This window comes from Entelurus aequoreus, linkage group LG10 (genome assembly GCF_033978785.1).
Source record: "Entelurus aequoreus isolate RoL-2023_Sb linkage group LG10, RoL_Eaeq_v1.1, whole genome shotgun sequence".
NCBI lineage: Eukaryota > Metazoa > Chordata > Actinopteri > Syngnathiformes > Syngnathidae > Entelurus > Entelurus aequoreus.
The window spans coordinates 4,817,434-4,843,584 of record NC_084740.1 but is presented as its reverse complement, the minus strand read 5'-3'; the positions used below and the strand labels follow the sequence as shown (position 1 = coordinate 4,843,584).

At 39.3% G+C, this 26,151-nt stretch overlaps 1 protein-coding gene across 4 annotated transcripts in view; it reads left to right on the top strand.

The window, feature by feature from the left end:
* Positions 1-26,151, top strand: part of cbl (Cbl proto-oncogene, E3 ubiquitin protein ligase) — a 129,901-nt gene that overhangs the window by 54,651 nt on the left and 49,099 nt on the right. For all 4 annotated transcript variants that reach the window (XM_062059880.1, XM_062059879.1, XM_062059877.1 and 1 more), the window contains exons 3-4: positions 20,203-20,349; positions 25,605-25,761. In XM_062059880.1, coding sequence (XP_061915864.1) covers positions 20,203-20,349; positions 25,605-25,761 — 304 coding nt within the window. The remainder of the gene's footprint in view (positions 1-20,202; positions 20,350-25,604; positions 25,762-26,151) is intronic.

Sequence of the window (26,151 nt, the reverse complement as noted above, 5' to 3'; positions counted from 1 at the left end):
ATCTGATTGGTACACACGAAGCATTATCAGCCAATCAGCAGTGCGTATTCAGAGCGCATGTAGTCAGCGCTTCAGCGTGGAGCAGATAGGTGTTTAGCAGGTGAGCATCAGGCAGCGGACTCTCCCCAAATGATAATAAACACCTCCCAGTCAACTACTAGTAACATCACTATGAGCCCGTTGACCTACTAGAAACTTAAACTGCAGCTCAGCTCGCTCGCAGTCTTGGTTTGAGGTGAAGGCTAATTAGCTCTCAGTTCCAGCCACATCGACCCCTTCTGAGCGCCTATTTTCAGCTGCTGGGAATATTGTAAACAAGAAAAGAAGCAAAGCAAGTAGACATGCTAACCTTTCTTCATTACAACTGTTAGTCACTCACTGGAATGAGTAGAATTGGTTATTGTGTACTGTGTTGGACTGGATGTTTATTTTGCACATTTTAAAAGCAATACTTAATGTTTACAGTGCTCCAGAATATTTAGATTGGCACTTTTTTGTATTGGATGTTTATCTTTATTTTTGCACATTTTATCAAATAAGCAATACTTTCACTTTTGTTGAAATGTTTACACTGTTGTTACAGAATATTTCGTTTTGCACTTTTTTGTATTGGATGTTTATCTTTGTTTTTGCAGATTTTAAAGCAAAATAAGCAATACTTTTACTTTTGAAATGCTTATACTATTGCAGAATATTAAGATTTGCACTGGATGTTTACTTTTATATTTGCACATTAAAAAGCAAATAAGCTACTTTTAATTTTGTTAAATGTTAAAAGTTTTAAATGTTTACGTTGTTACAGAATATTTTGTCATGTTGTTGTCAATGTTGACTGAGTGGGCATACTTTTTTTTTTTGTAAATAAAAACCATGCCTTTTGAAAAAACTGGCCTACTTTTATTTTTTCATCTTCATTTTAAATAATAAAAAAAAAAAAAATCGGTAAAAGGAAAAATAATCTATAGATGAATCGAAAAATTAATCTATAGATTAACCGATTAATCGAAAAAATAATCTATAGATTCATCGATAGAAAAATAATCGTTAGCTGCAGCCTTAATCACCATATAGTCATTTTCTATATCGCACAGACAAACCTGCAATATATCGAGTATATTCCATATATCGCCCAGCCCAACATGCAAGGAATGAAATATTCACTGTAGGAGGAGCGCCTGAGATGAAAGTAAGTCTTAGGACAATGATCTATTTAATTATTAACAAGATGGCCCACATTTGGTAAGAATCCAACGTAGCACACAGCGCTACCTCCTTCCCCTTATTGCTGTGCTGTCCGACGCATTGTCTGGCACACACATGACCATATTCAGAAGACATAATTACAAAATAGCGTAAAGCCAGCCACTTAATGAAAAGTACTAACAAATGGCGTGAGATAGCTGCAGTGTCCTGTCTGTCTTAACAGTTAGGATGCATTTATAAGTTAACCATTATCCGTCAGGCGGTTAAACACGGTTGAAGTTTGATCAATGTGTCAGCAGGAAAGCCCACGCGTATACAGCTTTGACCTCTCTGAGAAGTCTTTCATCTGGTCTCTAGATGACGCTTCCATCGCATCCTGACCACCAGCCATAGGTCCAGCTGCTGGCAGGAAGTGGTGGGCTTGCAGGCACTGTGGGAGGTCTAATGCTGTGCACAGAGCAATGGACTTCAGGATGATGATGCATTGTGTGCTGGGAAAAAAATGTTAGTCAGGATGCTTGTCATCATGACCAGTTAGAAAGCTGATCATTTGTTGATTTGAGGAGCAATTTAAAATGTTATTAAAGCCTTTAGTTTACAACATAACATATATTCTCTGGTGCTTTTGCAGGCGTGCTGTGTTGCAATAAGAAAATACATGTCATTGTAACTAGAGATGTCCGATAATATCTGCAGTCCGATATTATGGACCGATAAATGCTTTAAAATGTGATATCGGAAATTATCGGTATCTGTTTCAAAAAGTAAAATGTATGACTTTTTAAAACGCCGCTGTACGGAGTGGTACACGGACGTAGGGAGAAGTACAGAGCAGTCGCGTCTCCCAGTCATACTTGCCAACCCTCCCCATTTTCCCGGGAGACTCCCGAATTTCAGTGCCCCTCCCGAAAATCTCCCGGGGCAACCATTCTCCCGATTTCCACCCAGACAACAATATTGGGGGCAGTGCCTTAAAGGCCTACTGAAATGATTTTTTTTTTATTTAAACGGGGATAGCAGATCCATTCTATGTGTCATACTTGATCATTTCGCGATATTGCCATATTTTTGCTGAAAGGATTTAGTAGAGAACATCAACGATAAAGTTCGCAACTTTTGGTCGCTGATAAAAAAAAGCCTTGCCTGTACCGGAAGTAGCGTGACGTCACAGGTTGAAAGGCTCCTCACATTTCCCCATTGTTTACACCAGCAGCGAGAGCGATTCGGACCGAGAAAGCGACGATTACCCCATTAATTTGAGCGAGGATGAAAGATTTGTGGATGAGGAACGTGAGAGTGAAGGACTAGAGTGCAGTGCAGGACGTATCTTTTTTCGCTCTGACCGTAACTTGGGTACAAGGGCTCAATGGATTCCACACTTTCTCCTTTTTCTATTGTGGATCACGGATTTGTATTTCAAACCACCTGGGATACTATATCCTCTTGAAAATGAGAGTCGAGAACGCGAAATGGACATTCACAGTGACTTTTATCTCCACGACAATACATCGGCGAAGCTCTTTAGCTACGGAGCTAACGTGATAGCATCGGGCTTAACTGCAGATAGAAACAAAAGAAATAAACCTCTGACTGGAAGGATAGACAGAAAATCAACAATACTATTAAACCATGGACATGTAACTACACGGTTAATGCTTTCCAGCCTGGCGAAGCTTAACAATGCTGTTGCTAACGACGCCATTGAAGCTAACTTAGCTGCGGGACCTCGACGGAGCTATGCTAAAAACATTAGCTATCCACCTACGCCAGCCAGCCCTCATCTGCTCATCAACACCCGTGCTCACCTGCGCTCTGTGTGGAGTTTGCATGTTCTCCCCGGGTACTCCGGCTTCCTCCCACCTCCAAAGACATGCACCTGGGGATAGGCCCCTCCCACCTCTAAAGACATGCACCTGGAGATAGGCCCCTCCCACCTCCAAAGACATGCACCTGGGGATAGGTTGATTGGCAACACTAAATTGTCTCTAGTGTGTGAATGTGAGTGGGAATGTTGTCTGTCTATCTGTGTTGGCCCTGTGATGAGGTGGTGACTTGTCCAGGGTGTACCCCGCCTTCCGCCCGAATGCAGCTGAGATAGGCTCCAAAAGGGACAAGCGGTAGTAAAAGGATGGATGGATGGATGATTGATCACGTGCATTATTGAAATGAACTAAGACAAGGTTGCAATATTTATAGCCAAATGCAATTATTTTTGTTAAAATGTCAACCAGGACTGTTTTTAAATGTTTCACTTAAACGGAACCTGCATTTTTGGGGAAATTTTGTCTATCGTTTAGCATGTGGTTTTTTTATTAGGATTTTAAAGACGATAAAAAAAAACGCTTGGAAGATGCGGCTAATGGGAGTCACCGTTGTAGCCTTTAAAGTAGGGCTGGGCGATATGTACGAAAACGTATATCTCGATATATTTTTTTACTTAAACTCGATATTCGATATACTGTACATCTCGATATATTTTCCGGTGAAAGTATACATATAAAGATGTTCATTTTTGAGCGAGATTCACTGAAAGTGAAGTGAATGACAACTGTACTGTAAACACTTTTATTAACCCAGTTAGTCAGGATGGGTATTAACAGCACAGAAAATAAACTGTTTAAGTAGCACAGAATTACATAACATGAATAAAATAGAAAAATATTCTTTCTACATGAAATAAATAACATAGCTGTGCAAATAATGCAACATGTATCAAACTCAGATAAATACATTTGCAGGCGGGCACTTTTTAATTCCCATTGGAAGATGTAATGGACTGTCACACACGTACGGTTCTGGTCAGCGCCAAGTAAGTGACTTGACTTCATTGTGCGGCTATGATCTTCCTCACTTCGCCGTACATTTTTGCCAGCATTTCTCCTGCCAAATATGCCCGGCTTGGCAACTGGAGAACAGTTTTGATTTGGGCTTACATGGTAAACAACTCAAATGAATGTTTTATCCAGACGCGTACATTTGTCCAAATGTGTCCAAGTAGACGCATTGTGGGTTTCCTGCACGTGGTCTACATCGCTAAAAGAAACATCTAAATAAGAGAATCCCTCTGCCACCTTTCACTAGTTTTTTAATATATAAATCCCTCTTCTCTTCTACGACAAGTCCTTCATATCGACAGCCATTTGACTGTATAATGCATATGCTCCTTTTTGACTGTACTTGAATGTATAATAGACTGTATTTATATTATTCACATGTGAATAATACTGTATAATAGACTGTATTTATATTATTCACATGTGAATAATGCTGTATAATAGACTATTTATATTATTCACATGTGAATAATGCTGTATAACAGACTATTTATATTATTCACATGTGAATGATGCCGTATAATAGACTGTATTTATATTATTCACATGTAAATAATGCTGTATAATAGACTGTATTTATATTATTCACATGTAAATAATGCTGTATAATAGACTGTATTTATATTATTCACATGTGAATAATGCTGTATAATAGACTGTATTTATATTATTCACATGTGAATAATGCTGTATAATAGACTGTATTTATATTATTCACATGTAAATAATGCTGTATAATAGACTGTATTTATATTATTCACATGTGAATAATGCTGTATAATACACTGTATTTATATTATTCACATGTGAATAATGCTGTATAATAGACTGTATTTATATTATTCACATGTAAATAATGCTGTATAATAGACTGTATTTATATTATTCACATGTAAATAATGCTGTATAATAGACTGTATTTATATTATTCACATGTGAATAATGCTGTATAATATACTGTATTTATATTATTCACATGTGAATAATGCTGTATAATAGAATGTATTTATATTATTCACATGTGAATAATGCTGTATAATAGACTGTATTTATATTATTCACATGTGAATAATGCTGTATAATAGACTGTTTTTATATTATTCACATGTGAATAATGCCGTATAATAGACTGTATTTATATTATTCACATGTAAATAATGCTGTATAATAGACTGTATTTATACTATTCACATGTGAATAATGCTGTATAATATACTGTATTTATATTATTCCTGCGGAACCTCTTTCTAGAGTCCAGCAGTGAAAACAGTCCTTGGTGGGGGTGGGAGGAGCCTCTGCAGATTTTCTGAACCCTGGTCAGGCAGCGGCTTTTTGCGATCTCCTGAATAGGAGTAGGACCGCACAGTGGTTAAGAGCTTTTACGGTTAAAACGATTTAGTGATTAATCGACAGCCATAGTTACAATAAATGTATTCATACATTTAAAACTGCTTAGCTTTTTTGTAAACAGCTTCAATATATTGTTTTAATGTAACTTAAAAACGTCAAACTTCTAGTGGTTAACCAAAAAGAAGACATATGCTATAGCTGCTGAGTGGATGCCAACTTTTAGTAGCTTATACCCTACCATGTTTACCTTTTTTGTAAATTACTTTATTAAAAGACCAACTTTGTGTTCTTGGTTGTAGATATTTAGCTGTTAATTGGCTGCCAAGCTTTGCACAAGTAAACACACTGCAGGACTGCATATATCGATAAGTTCAGATGCAAGCCGATATATATTTTTTGCTGATACTGTACAGATGTTTAATAGCAATATCAGATCAGGACACTTCTAGTTAAAACCACATTGTACAGTTTAGATTTGACATATTTTGTTTAACTTCCTATTACAGGTAGATAACAAAAGGTTGGGTCTGGGAGATGGCCTGAAAGCTCATCCTATCACGCGAGCGCTCTCACTACCCAAAAAGATCTTGTTTGTTCGTCTGGCATGGAACTGTATGCAAATAGCGGGGTGGATATCAACGCTGTTTGATCAAGCTGATTACGGAAGTGAGTTTGCATGGAAATCAGGAATTCATGCATTATCGCTAGCTTCTGGGCAAATGTTGGCGATGCAATGTGGACATTCATATTTTAAGCAGTAAAAAGCAGTCATGGGTTGTTATAATGAGGATTAGTCTCAGTAGCCTTATTTGCTCCTGACTGTTGGCAATGCAGAGTGTTGCAGGGAAAGGCTCTCGCTCTGCTGAAGTGCCAAGAATTTTCAACATATTGTTTTTAGAAACAAGACCTCATTCAGTAAGTGTGAACCTTGGAGGGTACCGCAGATGTGGGACCGTCCATAGTGGATATAACATAATAGTGTGAGAGTCCAGTCCATAGTGGATCTAACATAATAGTGTGAGAGTCCAGTCCATAGTGGATCTAACATAATAGTGTGAGAGTCCAGTCCATAGTGGATCTAACATAATAGTGTGAGAGTCCAGTCCATAGTGGATCTAACATAATAGTGTGAGAGTCCAGTCCATAGTGGATCTAACATAATAGTGTGAGAGTTCAGTCCATAGTGGATCTAACATAATATTGGGAGAGTCCAGTCCATAGTGGATCGAACATAATAGTGTGAGAGTTCAGTCCATAGTGGATCTAACATAATATTGGGAGAGTCCAGTCCATAGTGGATCTAGTTAATAGTGTGAGAGTCCAGTCCATAGTGTATCCAACGTAATAGTGTGAGAGTCCAGTCCATAGTGGATCTAACATAGTAGTGTGATAGTCCAGTCCATAGTGGATCTAACATAATAGTGTGTGAGTCCAGTCCATAGTGGATCTAACATAATAGTGTGAGTCCAGTCCATAGTGGATCTAACATAATAGTGTGAGTCCAGTCCATAGTGGATCTAACATAATAGTGTGAGAGTCCAGTCCATAGTGGATCTAACATAATAGTGTGAGAGTCCAGTCCATAGTGGATCTAACATAATAGTGTGAGAGTCCAGTCCATAGTGGATCTAAAATAATAGTGAGAGTCCAGTCCATAGTGGATCTAACATAATAGTGTGAGAGTCCAGTCCATAGTGGATCTAACATAATAGTGTGAGAGTCCAGTCCATAGTGGATCTAACATAATAGTGTGAGAGTCCAGTCCATAGTGGATCTAACATAATAGTGTGAGAGTCCAGTCCATAGTGGATCTAACATAATAGTGTGAGAGTCCAGTCCATAGTGGATCTAACATAATAGTGTGAGAGTCCAGTCCATAGTGGATCTAACATAATAGTGTGAGAGTCCAGTCCACAGTGGATCTAACATAATAGTGTGAGAGTCCAGTCCATAGTGGATCTAACATAATAGTGTGAGAGTCCAGTCCATAGTGGATCTAACATAATATTGTGTGAGTCCAGTCCATATTGAATCTAACATAATATTGGTAGAGTCCAGTCCATAGTGGATCTAACATAATAGTGTGTGAGTCCAGTCCATAGTGAATCTAACATAATATTGGTAGAGTCCAGTCCATAGTGGATCTAACATAATAGTGTGAGAGTCCAGTCCATAGTGGATCTAACATAATAGTGTGAGAGTCCAGTCCATAGTGGATCTAACATAATAGTGTGAGAGTCCAGTCCATAGTGGATCTAACATAATAGTGTGTGAGTCCAGTCCATAGTGGATCTAACATAATAGTGTGAGAGTCCAGTCCACTGTGGATCTAACATAATAGTGTGAGAGTCCAGTCCACAGTGGATCTAACATAATAGTGTGAGAGTCCAGTCCATAGTGGATCTAACATAATAGTGTGAGAGTCCAGTCCATAGTGGATCTAACATAATAGTGTGAGAGTCCAGTCCATAGTGGATCTAACATAATAGTGTGAGAGTCCAGTCCACACTGGATCTAACATAATAGTGGGAGAGTCCAGTCCATAGTGGATCTAACATAATAGTGTGACAGTCCAGTCCATAGTGGATCTAACATAATAGTGTGAGAGTCCAGTCCATAGTGGATCTAACATAATAGTGTGACAGTCCAGTCCATAGTGGGGCCATTCTGTGTATGACTTGAATTGTTGAGGGGCTTAAGCATGGCAGAAGTTACAAAACAATAATCTGTCGAAGTGGGCCTGGGATTTGTGTATGGACTTGCATAGTTGCAGCGTTTCCCCCAGTTCGCCAATGTACGGTACTTGTGGCGGTGGGGGCGTGGTTAAAATGACATATAATTTGCATAATCTACGAAGATGCACATATTTTATTTAAAAAATTTTTTTAAAAACGTGTACATACATTTAAAACAAAGATGTGTTATTAGTAACTGTGTGAATGCTCCAAAACATTCACACATGGTTTTCTACACAAAAATTCATCTATTTCTTCTTCTTCTTCTCCAGATTTTGGCGCGCTCTACCTTCCACATTTTTCATCCGATTCAAACCGTTCCTACTTCAAACTGTTCAGCTTATTCAGGAACCGCAGGCTTTCCCTTGACAAATTTCCCAGATTTCCCAGAATTCCAGGTTTTTCAGGACATTTTTCCCCTTCAAAATGAATTGGCCATTTTTCAAACGTCCACATTTTTCAACCAGTCCAAACCATTCCACCTTAAACACATTCCACCATTCTGGAAATTTAAACTACCCTTTTTCCAAGTTAAAAAAAAGTTCCAGGATTTTTCAGAACTCCTGGTTTTCCAAAGCCCTATTTCCACCCTTTTTTCAGAGTTCTGTTTAAAACTATTAACACTGTCATTGATGCTCCCAAATCTGTTGGATTTGATGCTTCTTTTGAATTCTGTGAAAATTTTCTCCATTTTTTCACTGACAAAATTGTGTCAACTAGAGCCAGTTTATCTCAGCCTTCATATGACCCTTCTGTTCCACTGAATTTCTCTTCTGTTTTCCATCAGTTTGAGCCGGTGTCCTTTTCTTTTTGAAATGACACAGTTAGTCATATGAAGCCCTCTGGTTCTCCTGCAGACTCCCTCCCACCTCGCCTGTTTAAGGAAGTACTTGCTACTATTGGATCAAGTGTCCTTAACATTATCAATAGTAGCCTCTCTTCTGGAATAGTTCCAGTAGAGTTTAAACATGCAGTGGTACGACCTCTACTTAAAAAACCAAGCCTCGACCCCTCTCTCCTCTCTAACCTTAGACCTATCTCTAATCTTCCATACATTTCTAAAATATTAGAGAAGGTTGTCTACAGTCAATTGTTGCCCTTCTTAGAGGATAATGGTATCACTGAGTTGTTCCAGTCCAGTTTCAAAGCCCTCCACAGCACAGAGTCAGCGCTTCTAAAAGTTTTTAACGATATCCTCCTGTCAACTGATTCTGGTAAATATGTTGTCCTGGTGCTTTTAGATCTGTCTGCTGCTTTCGACACCGTCGACCACGCCACCTTAATCACTCGTCTTGAGAACTGTGTGGGCATTAAGGGCGCCGCCCTCAACTGGTTCCGGTCGTACTTAACCGACAGGAGTTTTTGTGTAAAAATAAACAGTTTTATGTCTTCCACAGCCCCTTTACCACATGGGGTTCCCCAGGGCTCAATCCTTTCCTCAATCTTATTTGCGCTTTACCTTCTCCCCCTTGGTTCTGTTTTTAGGAAGTACGATATTGCATTTCATTTTTATGCCGATGATTGCCAGATTTATTTTCCCATGGCACAAAATAACACGGTTCAACGTCTTATTGACTGCCTGCACGACATCAAAGCCTGGCTTTCAGCTAACTTCCTGAGCCTAAATGAAGACAAAACAGAAGTTATGTTGTTCGGTCCAAGTCGCTCCCCCTCCCCCAACGTTGACCTCGGCACTCTGACCCCGTATCTCAGCGACTGTGTCACAAACCTGGGGGTAAAGTTCGACTCAGATTTTAAATTCGAAAAACAAATCAGCAGCGTCGTACAAAAAAGCTTTTATCAATTACGCCAAATAGCGAAAGTGAAACAGCTTCTATCAGGACATGATCTCGAGAAATTAATCCACGCCTTTATCTCAACTCGTTTAGACTACTGCAATGCCCTGTATGTAGGCATTAGCCAGGCCTGCAGCTTGTGCAGAACTCTGCTGCTCGTCTGCTAACACAGACCCGCAGACGTGAGCACATCACCCCTATATTAGCGTCCCTTCACTGACTCCCTGCGCGTTACAGAATCAATTTTAAACTCCTTTTATTTGTTTTTAAATGTCTAAACAACCTCGCGCCAACATATCTCTCCGACCTCCTTCAGCCTTACTGCCCCACCCGATCCCTAAGATCAGCCGATCAGCTGCTACTGACGGTCCCGGACACAAGGCTGAAGCTTAGAGGTGACAGAGCTTTCGCTGCTGCTGCTCCCACGCTCTGGAACGACCTACCTCTGAGTGTTAGACAAGCCTCCTCTCTTCCTGTTTTTAAATCTCTCTTAAAAACATACTTTTATTCCATGGCTTTTAACACTGAGTGATATCCATCCTGCAATGGCACCCCATAATACACCTGCTGTGAACCTGTTTTTATGTTTTTATATTTTATTTATTTATTTTTTATCGTGTTCTGTTGTGTTTGCTCGGTTGTCGTATTATTTTTAACCTGCCCATTGTACAGCACTTTGGCTACCCATGTGGTCAATTTTAAATGTGCTTTATAAATAAAGTTGATTTGATTTGATTAGATTTTTCTGGCTACTACTCCTTCCACATTTTTTACAACGCATTTCAACCGTTTCACCGTCAAAACATTCCTCTTAAACAGGACAAAAAAACAAAGTTGTTTTTTGAACTGGAAAAATTCCCGGTTTTCCAGGAATTCCGTAATACCATTTCTCCATTCAACATGTTACTACTTCAACATTTCTCCACCAATTTGAAAAATTCCAACACCGACCAATTCAACTCATTCAGACCATTCAAGTTTTTGTTTACCATTTTCATAAAAATTCCCCACTTTTCCTGAAATTCTCAACTTTTTGGGAAATTCCCATTGAAATCAATGGGACATTCTTCAAAGTTCCACAACTCCCACATTTTTCATTTCATTTCAACTGTTCCAACTTCAAAATATTCAGCCTGTTCAGGAATTGTGTGGTCTACTTAAACAATTCTAAAAAAATTCCAGTATATCAGTTCAACTTCAGCATTGGAGCATTCATTCCTTCAGGAATTGCCTCATCTAGTTAGTATTAACATATGTTTTTTTACATTGTTTTGTACTATTTTTCCATATGTTACTGTTTATTGTACAATGTAACAACATAGGCCGTATACAAGTGGCGGCTGCTGGTCTTGCAAGTAGGGAAAGTTCATCTCTAAACACAAGCACAGTCCCCAGTAACAGATACAATATATAGACGTACTAGATTTGACAAAGAAAATGTCATTTACAGGATTGTGAAATTCTCCATATCAACACAAAGCAATTGAATGAAACTTGAAAAATGCTCTGGCAGTGGTTTATAATTCAAGATCGCTGGTTCGCTCATTTTGCCGTCAATCATAAAGGGATTTAGCCTCAGATTGATCACGCGGAAGCCTGGCGCCCAGGCCAGCTGTGGCCGAGCCCACTTTCCATTCACTTCCAGAGACGCTGGGCATTTGTGGCTGGCACAAAGCCGAGCATTTATCCAATCCATCTAGTTTGGCTGCGGTGGTACAACCCATCCTACGCTCCGAACGAATGAGAAGAAAACCGTGTCAGCTGTTGCAAAATATGCTGATTTCGAACAAAAGTTGAATGCACTTTAGCGCATGTTTAGTCATTGAAATGTCAACACAATATTACGTAGTTGACCCCTTTTTTTAATTGATATGGGTATAGGCAACCGCCACTGCCGTATACCCATATCCCAAGCCCAAGTCACAGGTGGAGAAAATCCTCAGTGCTGAGCTCTGTAGAACTTGCACCTGGCTCGCTGACAACAAGCTATCCATACACTTGGGTAAAACGGAATCCATCCTGTTTGGGTCCCGCATCAACCTTAAGAAAGTCAATGACTTCACTATAAAAGTGGGTGACATTGTTATCACCATGAAAGATGAGGTCACCTACCTAGGTTCCATTCTAAATGCTAACCTTTCCTGTGATAAAATGGCAACCAAGGTAATCAAAAAGATTAACCAACGAACGAGATTTCTCTACAGAATCTTTCCTCTCTGGTCAACAAAAGCACCATGAGGATTCTGGCGGGAACTCTCGTTCAACCCTTTTTCGATTACGCATGCACCTCCTGGTACCCTAGCACCTCCAAAACCCTCAAATCTAAACTCCAAACATCCCAGAACAAGCTAGTCAGGTTACTTCTAGACCTCCACCCCAGATCCCACCTCACTCCTACCCACTTCTCCAAAGTGGGCTGTCTCAGGGTGGAGGACAGAGTAAAACAACTTGCACTGAGCCTAGTCTATAAAAACCGCTACACCTCCCTGATACCGAAGTACATGTCAAACTACTTCCTTAACGTAAATGACCGCCATAACCACAACACCAGGGGGAGCTCCACTAACCACGTTAAACCCAGATTCCGAACTAACAAAGGTCTTAACTCATTCTCTTTCTATGCCACTTCCATGTGGAATGCACTCTTAACAGGTGTAAAAGAAAGGGCATCTCTATCCTCCTTCAAAACCGCAATAAAAGTTCACCTCCAGGCAGCTACAACCCTAAACTAACACCCTCCCCGGATTGCTAATAATCATATGTAAACAATCAAATGCAGATACTTTTTCTTATGCCTTCTGATCTCTCTCTCTCTCTCTCTCTCTCTCTCTCTCTCTCTCTCTCTCTCTCTCTCTCTCTCTCTCTCTCTCTCTCTCTCTCTCTCTCTCTCTCTCTCTATGTCCACTACTTGCTGTCCATATCCTAACCCCCCCCCTCCACACCCCTGATTGTAAATAATGTAAATAATTCAATGTGATTATCTTGTGTGATGACTGTATTATGAAGATAGTATATATCTGATAGTATATATCTGTATCATGAATCATCATGGACCCCGACTTAAACAAGTTGAAAAACTTATTCGGGTGTTACCATTTAGTGGTCAATTGTACGGAATATGTACTTCACTGTGCAACCTACTAATAAAAGTCTCAACCAATCAATCAAAAAAGCAAGTCTCCAAGGTTAACAAGCTTCTGGCACGTTAGAACAAGGGAAGTCTGATCCGTAACATTGGGACAAGTATTGGCTCTCAGGGCTGGTTCGGTCGGGTTTGTAAGTAAAGTGGGAACAGCTAGCTAGCTAGTGGAAGTCTGCTGGAGTAGTCTACAGTCATACAGTAACAAGCAATTACACCTCTATTAAACTTAAATACCATAGATCAAATATATTTACCCCAGTAATATCATCAAAACTTACCTGGCTGGATGAAGTCCTTGGGCTCAAATACTAGTGTGGTCTCAATAGCCCTGCTGTAGTGTGTTGCATGCTGGGAATTATCCGGGCATGTGTTGGAAGAATGCACTGCACATGTGATGGAGGAATGCACAGTGCAGGGTTGAAATTCAACTGAGTTTGCATTAAATCAGGTTGTTTTAGCTAATAATCCTGCTGCAAGATCTAGCATGTTGCATTCAATGTTTATTCCCGTTAATTCCCATGGACAGTTTCCAACTTTGAATATTCCCAAAATTTTGCAACCCTAAACACAACCCACAAAATGGCGCTGAAGGCGGCCTGAGGATGGGCCTGGAAAACACGCCCATGCGCAACCATGTTAATTAAACCCCCACATTGCATTATAGCGCACTAGAAACAAGCCACAAACCAGTGCAGATGCACTAATGACTTGTATGAACAATTGGACAGTTTCTGTTTCATCTCGTGGTCAAGTGAAGATTGCTGGGTTTGGCTAGGAGGTATCCGGGTGCGAGGGTCCACTGTGCAAATCCATAAAAATCGAACCAAAAGGTGACTGTGGTGTTCCAACAAATAGAGCTTTGTGTTTGAGTTTGCTCCAGTGGTCCTAAATGACTACAAATGTTATGTAAACAGCCTTGTAGCCTCCTTTCAAGGCTCCGTGTCTCAAATCTGGGTGTCCGTCTTCGAGCAGAGCAGCGAAAGATAATACAGCTGCATGCTGACATTTGGGCTACTTGTGAATCCACACACACACGATCATTTTGTAAGGGCTCACCCTTGCTGCTGTGCCGTCGGGCTGACGAGCCACACTACTTTATCACAGCCAGCAGGAAACAGGAAGGGAGCAGCCAGCTGCTGGGTCAGAGGTCGATCTATAGCACCAGGGTGCATGGCGGGGGACAAAAAGCTAGTGTTAAGAAAATAATCTGTTTCTCCTTCCTGTGATGGCAATCAAATATGGCTGTGTTGTGCTGCTTAGATACGAGTCAACAGTTGTAGGGGGTAGTATAAACACTGACTCCAGAGCAGCTATACAGAGATGCTATTTTATTTGTCTTTTTTTATGGGGATGCTTAAAAAAAGATACCCATTGCATGTTATGTAGACCACAAGGAAGTTTTTTAAATGTAGAAAAAATAGTCATGGGGCGTCTTTTGTATGAAAGTAGATCTCATCGGCAGTGCGCCTTATAATCTGATGTGCCCTATGGTCTGAAAAATATGGTACTTATCAGTTTCAAATAAGTCCCTGAAGACAAACTAATTAAAGGCCTACTGAAATGATTTTTTTTTATTTAAACGGGAATAGCAGATCCATTCTATGTGTCATACTTGATCATTTTGCGATATTGCCATATTTTTGCTGAAAAGATTTAGTATAGAACAACGTCGATAAAGTTCGCAACTTTTGGTCTCTGATAAAAAAAAACCTTGCCCCTACCGGAAGTAGCGAAAGGTTGTCAGTTGTTCACTCCCTCATATTTTCCTATTGTTTTCAACGCAGCTAGAGCGATTCGGACCATTACCCCATTAATTTGAGCGAGGATGAAAGATTCGTGGATGAGGAACGTTAGAGTGACGGACTAGAATGCAGTGAAATACTTTTTTTTTTTTCGCTCTGACCGTAACTTAGGTACAAGCTGGCTCATTGGATTCCACACTCTCTCCTTTTTCTATTGTGGATCACGGATTTGTATTTTAAACCACCTGGGATACTATATCCTCTTGAAAATGAGAGTCGAGAACCCGAAATGGACATTGAGTGCCTTTTATCTCCACGACAATACATCGGCGAAACGCTTTAGCTACGAGCTAACGTGATAGCATCGTGCTTTAACTGCATATAGAAACAAAGAAAATAAACCCCTGATTGGAAGGATAGATAGAAAATCAACAATACTATTAAACCGTGGACATGTAAATACACGGTTAATGCTTTCCAGGCTGGCGAAGGTTAACAATGCTGTGCTAACGACGCCATTGAAGTTAACTTGGCAACCGGACCGCACAGAGCTATGCTAAAAACATTAGCTCTCCACCTACGCCAGCCAGCCCTCATCTGCTCATCAACACCCGTGCTCACCTGCGTTCCAGCGATCGGCGGAAGGACGAAGGACTTCACCCGATGCGTTTGGCGGCCCGGAGACGTAGGAAGTCAAGGTGAGGTCGCCGGCTAGCGCGTCTGCTCTCCAACAAAGTCCTCCTGGTTGTGTTGCTGTAGTCCGCTGCTAATACACCGATCCCACCTACAACTGTCTTCTTTGCAGCCTTCATTGTTCATTAAACAAATTGCAAAAGATGTCCAGAATACTGTGGAATTATGAAATGAAAACAGAGCTTTTTGTATAGGATTCTACGGGGTACCATAACTTCCGTTAAACTGACTTCGTCACGCGCATACGTCATCATACCGCGACGTTTCAGCCGGATACTTTATTTCTTTTAAACTATTGTAGTGGCGTTCTGTACAAAAAGTGCACTTTAATTGAGTGTTGTTTTGATATGTCATCTTAGTGACATCATGCACAAAAGTGCACTAATAGCTTGTTTTAAAATGTCTCTGACAATCTTGCACTTTCTGTTTTGGAAATGACATGAATGTTTGTGCCACTGCTTAATAACTGTTTAATAAATACACTTTTAGTTGTGATTTCCCTCTCTGCATGAAAGTTTAAAAGTAGCATATATTAATGCAGTATGAAGAAGAATGTTTTAATGTAGACACATAGAATCATCATACTGCTGTGATTATATGCATCAAGTGTTCATTCAAGGCTAAGGCAAAATATCCACATATATATGGTGTATCGTGACATGGACTAAACATATCCACATATATATGGTGTATGGTGACATGGACTAAACATATCCACATATATATGGTGTATCGTGACATGGACTAAACATATCCACATATATATGGTGTATGGTGACATGGACTAAACATATCCACATATATATGGTGTATCGTGACATGGACTAAACATATCCACATATATATGGTGTATCGTGACATGGACTAAACATATCCACATATATATGGTGTATGGTGACATGGACTAAACATATCCACATATATATGGTGTATCGTGACATGGACTAAACATATCCACATATTAATAAAAGGCCATATCGCCCAGCCCTAATCTGGAAGAATATAGTGTATACAAGAGGAGTGGCATCAGTTCTAAAGTGGATGAAAGTGAGTGTGGTTGAGCCAGAAACAATGCAAAGTCAGTACAACTAGACTTTACAGAGATGACACTGAAGAAGGGAGAGACCCACCCTAAATTTGTGATTTCCACAGTTTTGAGGCTGGCCTACCTTCAAAAACATGCAGTGACATGAGGGGGAAAGAGCGCCTTTTAAACAGTCAGCTCTGTTAAGATGATCAAAATAGTTGCTTTTTAAGCACTGCCTTTTCTCTCAGATTTTCTTGCCCGTTTCCTTGGAGAGCCCCTTCCAACACGCAGCGTCCGTTGGTACGCTGTTGTACACTAATATTCATCAGCCAGCCTCAGGCACTTTTCTCTCTGTACAACACTCCGCTTTCTTCCGTGGGGTACATATAGCGTTGTGTGCGGTGTGGCCGTGCCTTTTTATTACCGTTGCTCTGGTGCATGTCAATTTCCACTGCCCAATACCCGCGCACAATTGTCTTGTGTTTAGTCGTGGCCTCCTTTTTGTGACCAAAATGCATTGCAAGTAGGGCTGGGCGATATGGCCTTTTTTTAATATCTGGATATGTTTAGTCCATGTCACGATACACCAGGGGTGTCCAAAGAGCGGCCCGGGGGCCATTTGCAGCCCGCAGCTAATTGTTTACCGGCCCGCCGCACATCCTGGAAATACTATTGTAAAAATAAAAAAGAACATTAAAAAAAGTGGAATGAGGTGAAATCTAACGAGAAAAAGTTGCAATGTTGACACAAAAGCTGCCATGCAGGCTGTTTTTTTTTCTTTTTCTTTCTTCATTTTTCTTTATTTGCCATTGCTCAAAAAAGAAAAATAATGACAAAAAATCCATGTTATAATGAATTATTTTCAGGGCTCCAATTACTTCAAATATTTCACTTTAAAATGTTTTATGTGGTAAATATTGCATATATTGTGTAGTAGCCATATAAAAACATCAAAGTTTTCTTTGACAAAAGCGCATAAAACAAACAAAATAATTGTTCCAGCATAAAATGGACAGATATATCTGAAGTTGATCTCGTAACTTAAGTGTTGAAAGTAAAAGAAAATCCTAATAAAAATGTATCACTTTATGAGTGGGGCACCTTTTGGATCCCAAATATATTCAGTGATTTTTTATTTATCTTTTCACTGTGATGACTCAAAAATGTGAAATAATTAAAATCAATGGTGTCCTGCATTATTGATCTTTTAGGGCTCTAATTACTAAATTCTGCATATTTCAGTTTTACTATAAAAAAAAACCAAGTTGTTTTTGACAGAAAAGCCATAAAACATTTTTTTTTATTTGTATTACTTTATATCAACTTGAAGTTGATATAGAGATTTACTGTAAGCGTTAAATAATTTAAAAAAAATAATAATCTGACTTATTTTTAACATTTTAATGACTGAGACCCTTTATGGTCCCCGGGACCCCTAAAGGTAAAATAAATAAAAAATGCATATATTTTGTTATGGTTTGAAAATGAAAAATATCAAAATGGCCCCCACATGCTTTAATGTTTCCATGTGCGGCCCTCAGTGGAAAAAGTTTGGACACCCCTGCGATACACCATATATATGTGGATATGTTTAGTCCATGTCACGATACACCATATATATGTGGATATGTTTAGTCCATGTCACGATACACCATATATATGTGGATATGTTTAGGCCATGTCACGATACACCATATATATGTGGATATGTTTAGTCCATGTCACGATACACCATATATATGTGGATATGTTTAGTCCATGTCACCATACACCATATATATGTGGATATGTTTAGTCCATGTCACCATACACCATATATATGTGGATATGTTTAGTCCATGTCACCATACACCATATATATGTGGATATGTTTAGTCCATGTCACGATACACCATATATATGTGGATATGTTTAGTCCATGTCACGATACACCATATATATGTGGATATGTTTAGTCCATGTCACGATACACCATATATATGTGGATATGTTTAGGCCATGTCACGATACACCATATATATGTGGATATGTTTAGTCCATGTCACGATACACCATATATATGTGGATATGTTTAGTCCATGTCACCATACACCATATATATGTGGATATGTTTAGTCCATGTCACCATACACCATATATATGTGGATATGTTTAGTCCATGTCACCATACACCATATATATGTGGATATGTTTAGTCCATGTCACGATACACCATATATATGTGGATATGTTTAGTCCATGTCACGATACACCATATATATGTGGATATGTTTAGTCCATGTCACGATACACCATATATATGTGGATATGTTTAGTCCATGTCACGATACACCATATATATGTGGATATGTTTAGTCCATGTCACGATACACCATATATATGTGGATATGTTTAGTCCATGTCACGATACACCATATATATGTGGATATTTTGCCTTAGCCTTGAATGAACACTTGATGCATATAATCACAGCAGTATGATGATTCTATGTGTCTACATTACAACATTCTTCTTCATACTGCATTAATATATGCTACTTTTAAACTTTCATGCAGAGAGGGAAATCACAACTAAAAGTGTATTTATTAAACAGTTATTAAGCAGTGGCACAAACATTCATGTCATTTCCAAAACAGAAAGTGCAAGATTGTCAGAGACATTTTAAACAAGCTATTAGTGCACTTTTGTGCATGATGTCTCTAAGATGACATATCAAAACAACACTCAATTAAAGTGCACTTTTTGTACAGAACGCCACTACAATAGTTCAAAACAAATAAAGTGCACTTTTGTGCATGATGTCACACAAGATATTTCAATAAGTGTCAAATAAAAATGAGCTGCATAATAGGAAATCAAATAGTGTATGTCCTTCACTATGTGGTAGGTTCCTGCGGACGTTATCTCCTTCTGTTGTTGACTATTTGTTTCATACGGTGTTGATGTGGAAATGGTTGCTTGGCCATTTTGTTGGTGTGGCACTGAACGGAGATGTTGACATGCGGAGTTTCAAGCACTCTTCATTCTCTAGCGGGTGACTTTTCAAATGATGCTACATATTAGCAATAATGCTACTTTTTGTATTAACACTTTGGCCCCACATTTGACAAATTACGGTTGTCTGTTCAACATCTTCCCGCTTGAAGCCAAACCACCGCCAGACGATGGACCCCCTGCTGTTTTTCTTGGGAATTAATTCTTCCTTCATTTGTTACCAGATTCGCACCTTCTTTCTCTCGTATTACCACTCGCACCACAGCTAACTTTACCCATGCCGCTACCTTTCTGCTCCGCGAGGGCGTATACGTATGTGACGTATGTAAGAAGGTGTGCTTGTTTTATGTCTCTGTGAGAAGGAGAGACAAGAAAGAGTGAGAAGAGCCTGTAGTGTAATGCCCGCAGCTAAAAGCAACTGCGTGAGAACGTATACTCCAATATCACCATATAGGCATTTTCTATATCGCACAGAGACAAACCCGCGATATATCGCCCAGCCCTAATTACAAGTTAGCCTGCGAGAGAGCAACGGACAGAAAACTGGATAATGCTGCTGTCGAGCTTGTCACCTGTCGCGTGAAATGTAGTTGACCTATTAGGTAGCAAAAAAAGTCACAAGTTACACAATGTGCAATAGTGCTTTGACCGCAGTGCTTCACAGTTCTTCTTTTTGGCTTTCACAGGCGGAACCTCACCAAGCTGTCGCTGATCTTCAGCCACATGCTGGCCGAGCTGAAGGCCATCTTCCCCAACGGTCTGTTTCAGGGTGACAACTTCCGCATAACCAAAGCGGACGCGGCAGAATTCTGGAGGCATGCCTTCGGGGACAAGTGAGAAATGTTTTTAATGTTGCATTACTCTACAGGTTTCAACCAATGTGTCATCTTGCCCTTTCGGGACTACAGTGGCAGCCCAACTTACCAGTGTTTTCAGATATCTCTTTATTTTTTTTTGTTATGTTTTAGGTTGCGAGCGTAAATTGAGCTTGGTTGAAGTAGTTTTTGGCCTCAGCTAGAGATTAAAAAAAATCCCGCCGTCCAACAACAGGCACTAAAAAAAAGTTAGTGCAAAAGAGAAGAAGCGGTCCTTGTCCGAAACTTGTCCTACCACTTAGCCAATCCGGCGAGTCAGCCCGACCGCATCACACAAGCCGCAGCCTTCCTCCGTGGCATGCAGCCACAAACATATGGACATTTATCCATGAAAATATGGAGAAGCTGCATTAGATGTGTTGCAATTGGTTCTGTCCATTACCGACTCAACAAACTGGACAATCAAGCATTCACTTTGGTACACAAATATACATATTACTCGCTGTTCACGCTTACCTCTCTAGTCTGTCAATCAAACACGTCCATGTGCAACATACACTACCGTTCAAAAGTTTGGGGTCACCCAAACAATTTTGTGGAATAGCTTTCATTTCTAAGAACAAGAATAGACTGTCGAGTTTCAGATGAAAGTTCTCTTTTTCTGGCCATTTTGAGCGTTTAATCGACCCCACAAATGTGATGCTCCAGAAACTCAATCTGCTCAAAGGAAGGTCCGTTTTGTAGCTTCTGTAACGAGCTAAACTGTTTTCAGATGTGTGAACATGATTGCACAAGGGTTTTCTAATCATCAATTAGCCTTCTGAGCCAATGAGCAAACACATTGTACCATTAGAACACTGGAGTGATAGTTGCTGGAAATGGGCCTCTATACACCTATGTAGATATTGCACCAAAAACCAGACATTTGTAGCTAGAATAGTCATTTACCACATTAGCAATGTATAGAGTGTACTTCTTTAAAGTTAAGACTAGTTTAAAGTTATCTTCATTGAAAAATAAGGACATTTTAATGTGACCCCAAACTTTTGAACGGTAGCGTAAACAACGATTTCCTTGTTCCTATTGTTACATGACAAGGAAGCATACCTCTCAGTCTGCTTACCAATTATCACATAATTTCATAAAAGTACTGTAGTTGTTATAGTAGTATATGCTATTGGAAAGTTATTAAGTGGATTTTTATTTTTAAAACCTTTCAATGGCCTGACCTGAGTTGAGATACCTGTCCGGTTCAAACACTGATGACATCTATTAAACAGACAAAGAAGCAAGGAATTAAACAGAGACAGAACTAAATTTGGCTCAATGAGGAGAAACGCGTAGACCTGTACCCTTGCACAGTGTCCCACCACGCTCTGACGAAAGATTGTACGCCTCCTCTTTTATTTGGACTGTCCCTGATTTCATGGCAACAGCTGTTTCTAAAGGAAGGGGGGTCGTAAACAGCCGTTGCCTTTGGTTTGCAAAACAGTTCAAAGAAAAGGTGCCTGGAGGGGGGTCAGGTCCTGCTTCCTCTCCGCTTTGTAGATCTCGGGTCAAGACAAAATCTTCCTGTGGATTACAATACATCAAAGAAACTGACACTTTCATGTCGCTTCCCATCCTACACAGTGGAGTTTTACAAGCCTTTTGATTGGTAAGATCAAAGACAGCTTTTGATACACAAAGTTTTTGTGCTAACTTAGATACAATTATTCTGCCAATACCAGCTTAGTTATTGAACAAATTGACCTCGTAAGTTGAGGTACCACTCTACTTGTACGTACTTCTTGCCATTGCACTTGTGTTTTTAGCGCCAGCCGATCAAATTGCAAGCCCCTGTGCTGGACACAAATCATAATACAGCCACAATGTGGAAACGAATGATTTTGTAGTGAAATGAGTTATCCATCATAAGTACACTTTAATCATTCTAGCTAGATATCTTTTTTTTCTAATCAATAAGGTTTAAAATGTTTTAGTTTATTTAGCTTGTCCTTCAAATTATAGAACAACAGTTTGCGTATAAAGCGCTGATATGTGAGGGGTGAGTACTATACTGTTTATCTGATAGCACACCTCAGTCACTCGGAGTCATACACAGCGTTTATGCAGCAAAATAATACGACCGCCGGTACTAGGGGAAAAAACAAAACAAAAAAAACAACAATCTCAAGTAACTCATTATTTAAATAATTGTATTTGTACATTGTTTCATATTTTGCAAGTCTACTTTCTTCTAATACAAACATTTTGGCCAAATAACAATGTACAGCTTTACATATTGTATAGTTATCAGCCTTATTTTGATCGTTATTTGTGCATTTATTCAAAGACTGACCGATCTTACTTGTTGATGGTAGAATATAATATTTTACATGCAGTTTTTGTCTTTAGTAGTGTTAGTAGTAGTAGTGAACAATGGCGACTGACGTAGTAGTAGTGTAGTAAACAATGGCGACTGAAGTAGTAGTAGTGGTGAACAATGGAGACTGTAGTGGTAGTAGTGGTGAACGATGGTGACTGTGGTAGTGGTGAAAAAGGTCGGCTGAAGTAGTAGTGGTGAAATATGGCAACTAAAGTAGTATTTGTTGTGACCAAAGTCGACTGAAATAGTATTTGTTGTAAACAATGGCGACTGAAGTAGTATTCGTAGTAAACAGTGGCAACTGAAGTAGTAGTAGTGAACAATGGCGACTGAAGTAGTAGTAGTAGTGAACAATGGCGACTGAAGTAGTAGGAGTAGTGAACAATGGCGACTGAAGTAGTAGGAGTAGTGAACAATGGCGACTGAAGTAGGAGCAGTAGTGAACAATGGCGACTGAAGTAGTAGGAGTAGTGAACAATGGCGACTGAAGTAGTAGGAGTAGTGAACAATGGCGACTGAAGTAGTAGGAGTAGTGAACAATGGCGACTGAAGTAGTAGGAGTAGTGAACAATGGCGACTGAAGTAGTAGGAGTAGTGAACAATGGCGACTGAAGTAGTAGTAGTGAACAATTAAAGTTAAAGTTAAAGTACCAATGATTGTCACACACACACTAGGTGTGGTGAAATTTGTCCTCTGCATTTGACCCATCCCCTTGATCACCAGGGTTTGAACTCACAACCTACCCATCTCAGGGCGGACACTCCAACCACTAGGCTACTGAAGTTGTAGAAGTAGTGAACAATGGCGACTGAAGTAGTAGGAGTAGTGAACAATGGCGACTGAAGTAGTAGGAGTAGTGAACACTGGTGATTGAAGTAGTAGGAGTAGTGAACAATGATGATTGAAGTAGTAGTGAACAATGATTGAAGTAATGTAGTAGTAGGAGTAGTGAACAATGATGATTGAAGTAGTAGTGAACAATGATGATTGAAGTAGTAGTGAACAATGATGATTGAAGTAATGTAGGAGTAGGAGTAGTGAACAATGATGATTGAAGTAATGTAGGAGTAGTGAACAATGATGATTAAAGTAATGTAGGAGTAGTGAACAATGATGATTGAAGTAATGTAGGAGTAGTGAACAATGATGATTGAAGTAATGTAGTAGTAGGAGTAGTGAACAATGATGATTGAAGTAGTAGTGAACAATGATGATTGAAGTAATGTAGTAGTAGGAGTAGTGAACAATGATGATTGAAGTAATGTAGTAGTAGGAGTAGTGAACAATGATGATTGAAGTAGTAGTGAACAATGATGATTGAAGTAATGTAGTAGTAGGAGTAGTGAACAATGGTGATTGAAGTAATGTAGTAGGAGTAGTGAACAATGATGATTGAAGTAGTAGTAGTAGTAGTGAACAATGGTGATTGAAGTAGTAGGAGTAGGAATAGTGCACAATGATGATTGAAGTAGTAGTGAACAATGATGATTGAAGTAATGTAGTAGTTGTGAACAATGATGATTGAAGTAATGTAGGAGTAGTGAACAATGGTGATTGAAGTAGTAGTAGTAGTGAACAATGGTGATTGAAGTAGTAGGAGTAGGAATAGTGAACAATGATGATTGAAGTAGTAGTGAACAATGATGATTGAAGTAATGTAGGAGTTGTGAACAATGATGATTGAAGTAATGTAGGAGTAGTGAACAATGATTGAAGTAATGTAGGAGTAGTGAACAATGGTGATTTAAGTAGTAGTAGTAGTATTAGTGAACAATGATGATTGAAGTAGTAGTGAACAATGATGATTGAAGTAATGTAGGAGTAGTGAACAATGATGATTGAAGTAATGTAGTAGTAGGAGTAGTGAACAATGATGATTGAAGTAATGTAGGAGTAGTGAACAATGATGATTGAAGTAATGTAGGAGTAGGAGTAGTGAACAATGATGATTGAAGTAATGTAGGAGTAGTGAACAATGATGATTGAAGTAATGTAGGAGTAGGAGTAGTGAACAATGATGATTGAAGTAATGTAGGAGTAGTGAACAATGATGATTGAAGTAATGTAGGAGTAGGAGTAGTGAACAATGGTGATTGAAGTAGTAGTGAACAATGATGATTGAAGTAATGTAGTAGTAGGAGTAGTGAACAATGATGATTGAAGTAATGTAGGAGTAGTGAACAATGATGATTGAAGTAATGTAGGAGTAGTGAACAATGATGATTGAAGTAATGTAGTAGTAGGAGTAGTGAACAATGATGATTGAAGTAATGTAGGAGTAGTGAACAATGATGATTGAAGTAATGTAGGAGTAGGAGTAGTGAACAATGATGATTGAAGTAATGTAGGAGTAGGAGTAGTGAACAATGGTGATTGAAGTAGTAGTGAACAATGATGATTGAAGTAATGTAGGAGTAGGAGTAGTGAACAATGGTGATTGAAGTAGTAGTGAACAATGATGATTGAAGTAATGTAGTAGTAGGAGTAGTGAACAATGATGAAGTAATGTAGGAGTAGGAGTAGTGAACAATGATGATTGAAGTAATGTAGGAGTAGTGAACAATGGTGATTTAAGTAGTAGTAGTAGTAGTATTAGTGAACAATTGCGACCCAGGCAATCCCGATTGAGCTGAAACTAAATAATGTGTAACATTGGTTATTTTTATAGTTGTTTTGTATGATCATTATTGTTGTATCGTACCATCATATTTATAATGTAATGACTTGTCAGTTTTCTGTAGTGTTGGAGTTGAAGATGTTTGTGTGGTCAAACACTGGCCATGAATGGCTCACGTAAAGATCCCCTGTAGTTTCCCAGGGGGGGGGCAAGCATAATGATGCCTTTACTGTAGTAATTGTGAGTCTCCAAAGTGGCATTTGACATTGTTGTCCTTTGTTCAATAGGACCATTGTGCCTTGGAAGGTGTTCCGTCAGTCCCTCCACGAATTCCATCCTATCAGCTCAGGCCTGGAGGCCATGGCCCTCAAGTCCACCATCGACCTCACCTGTAACGACTACATCTCCGTTTTTGAGTTTGACATCTTCACCAGGCTTTTCCAGGTACTCAAAACAACACACTCAGACTAACCCCACAGCTGACTTTTCCACGTTGAGTATTGTTTACCTGACATACATTGGATGTGTCTATTCCTTCCCCAGATCAACATTCCTATTGTGTGTAATTAACAGCCCAGGATGACATTTAGACATGAATCATACATCTACATTCTGTAATCATGCGGTCACTAATAAAATACTCAATAAAAATGCGGCTTTACAGTTCATAATTTGTGTGGTGCAGGCGTGACTTAACTGCTTTACTTGTGTTTTGCATGGCAAGAAGCCTCAGGAGAAAGGAGGTCAGAAGGCGGATTAATCCACAAAGCTCATTTAGCTAATAACGTGTGTGCAAGCATTTGCTTATCAACACAACACCAAAAGAAGTCTATT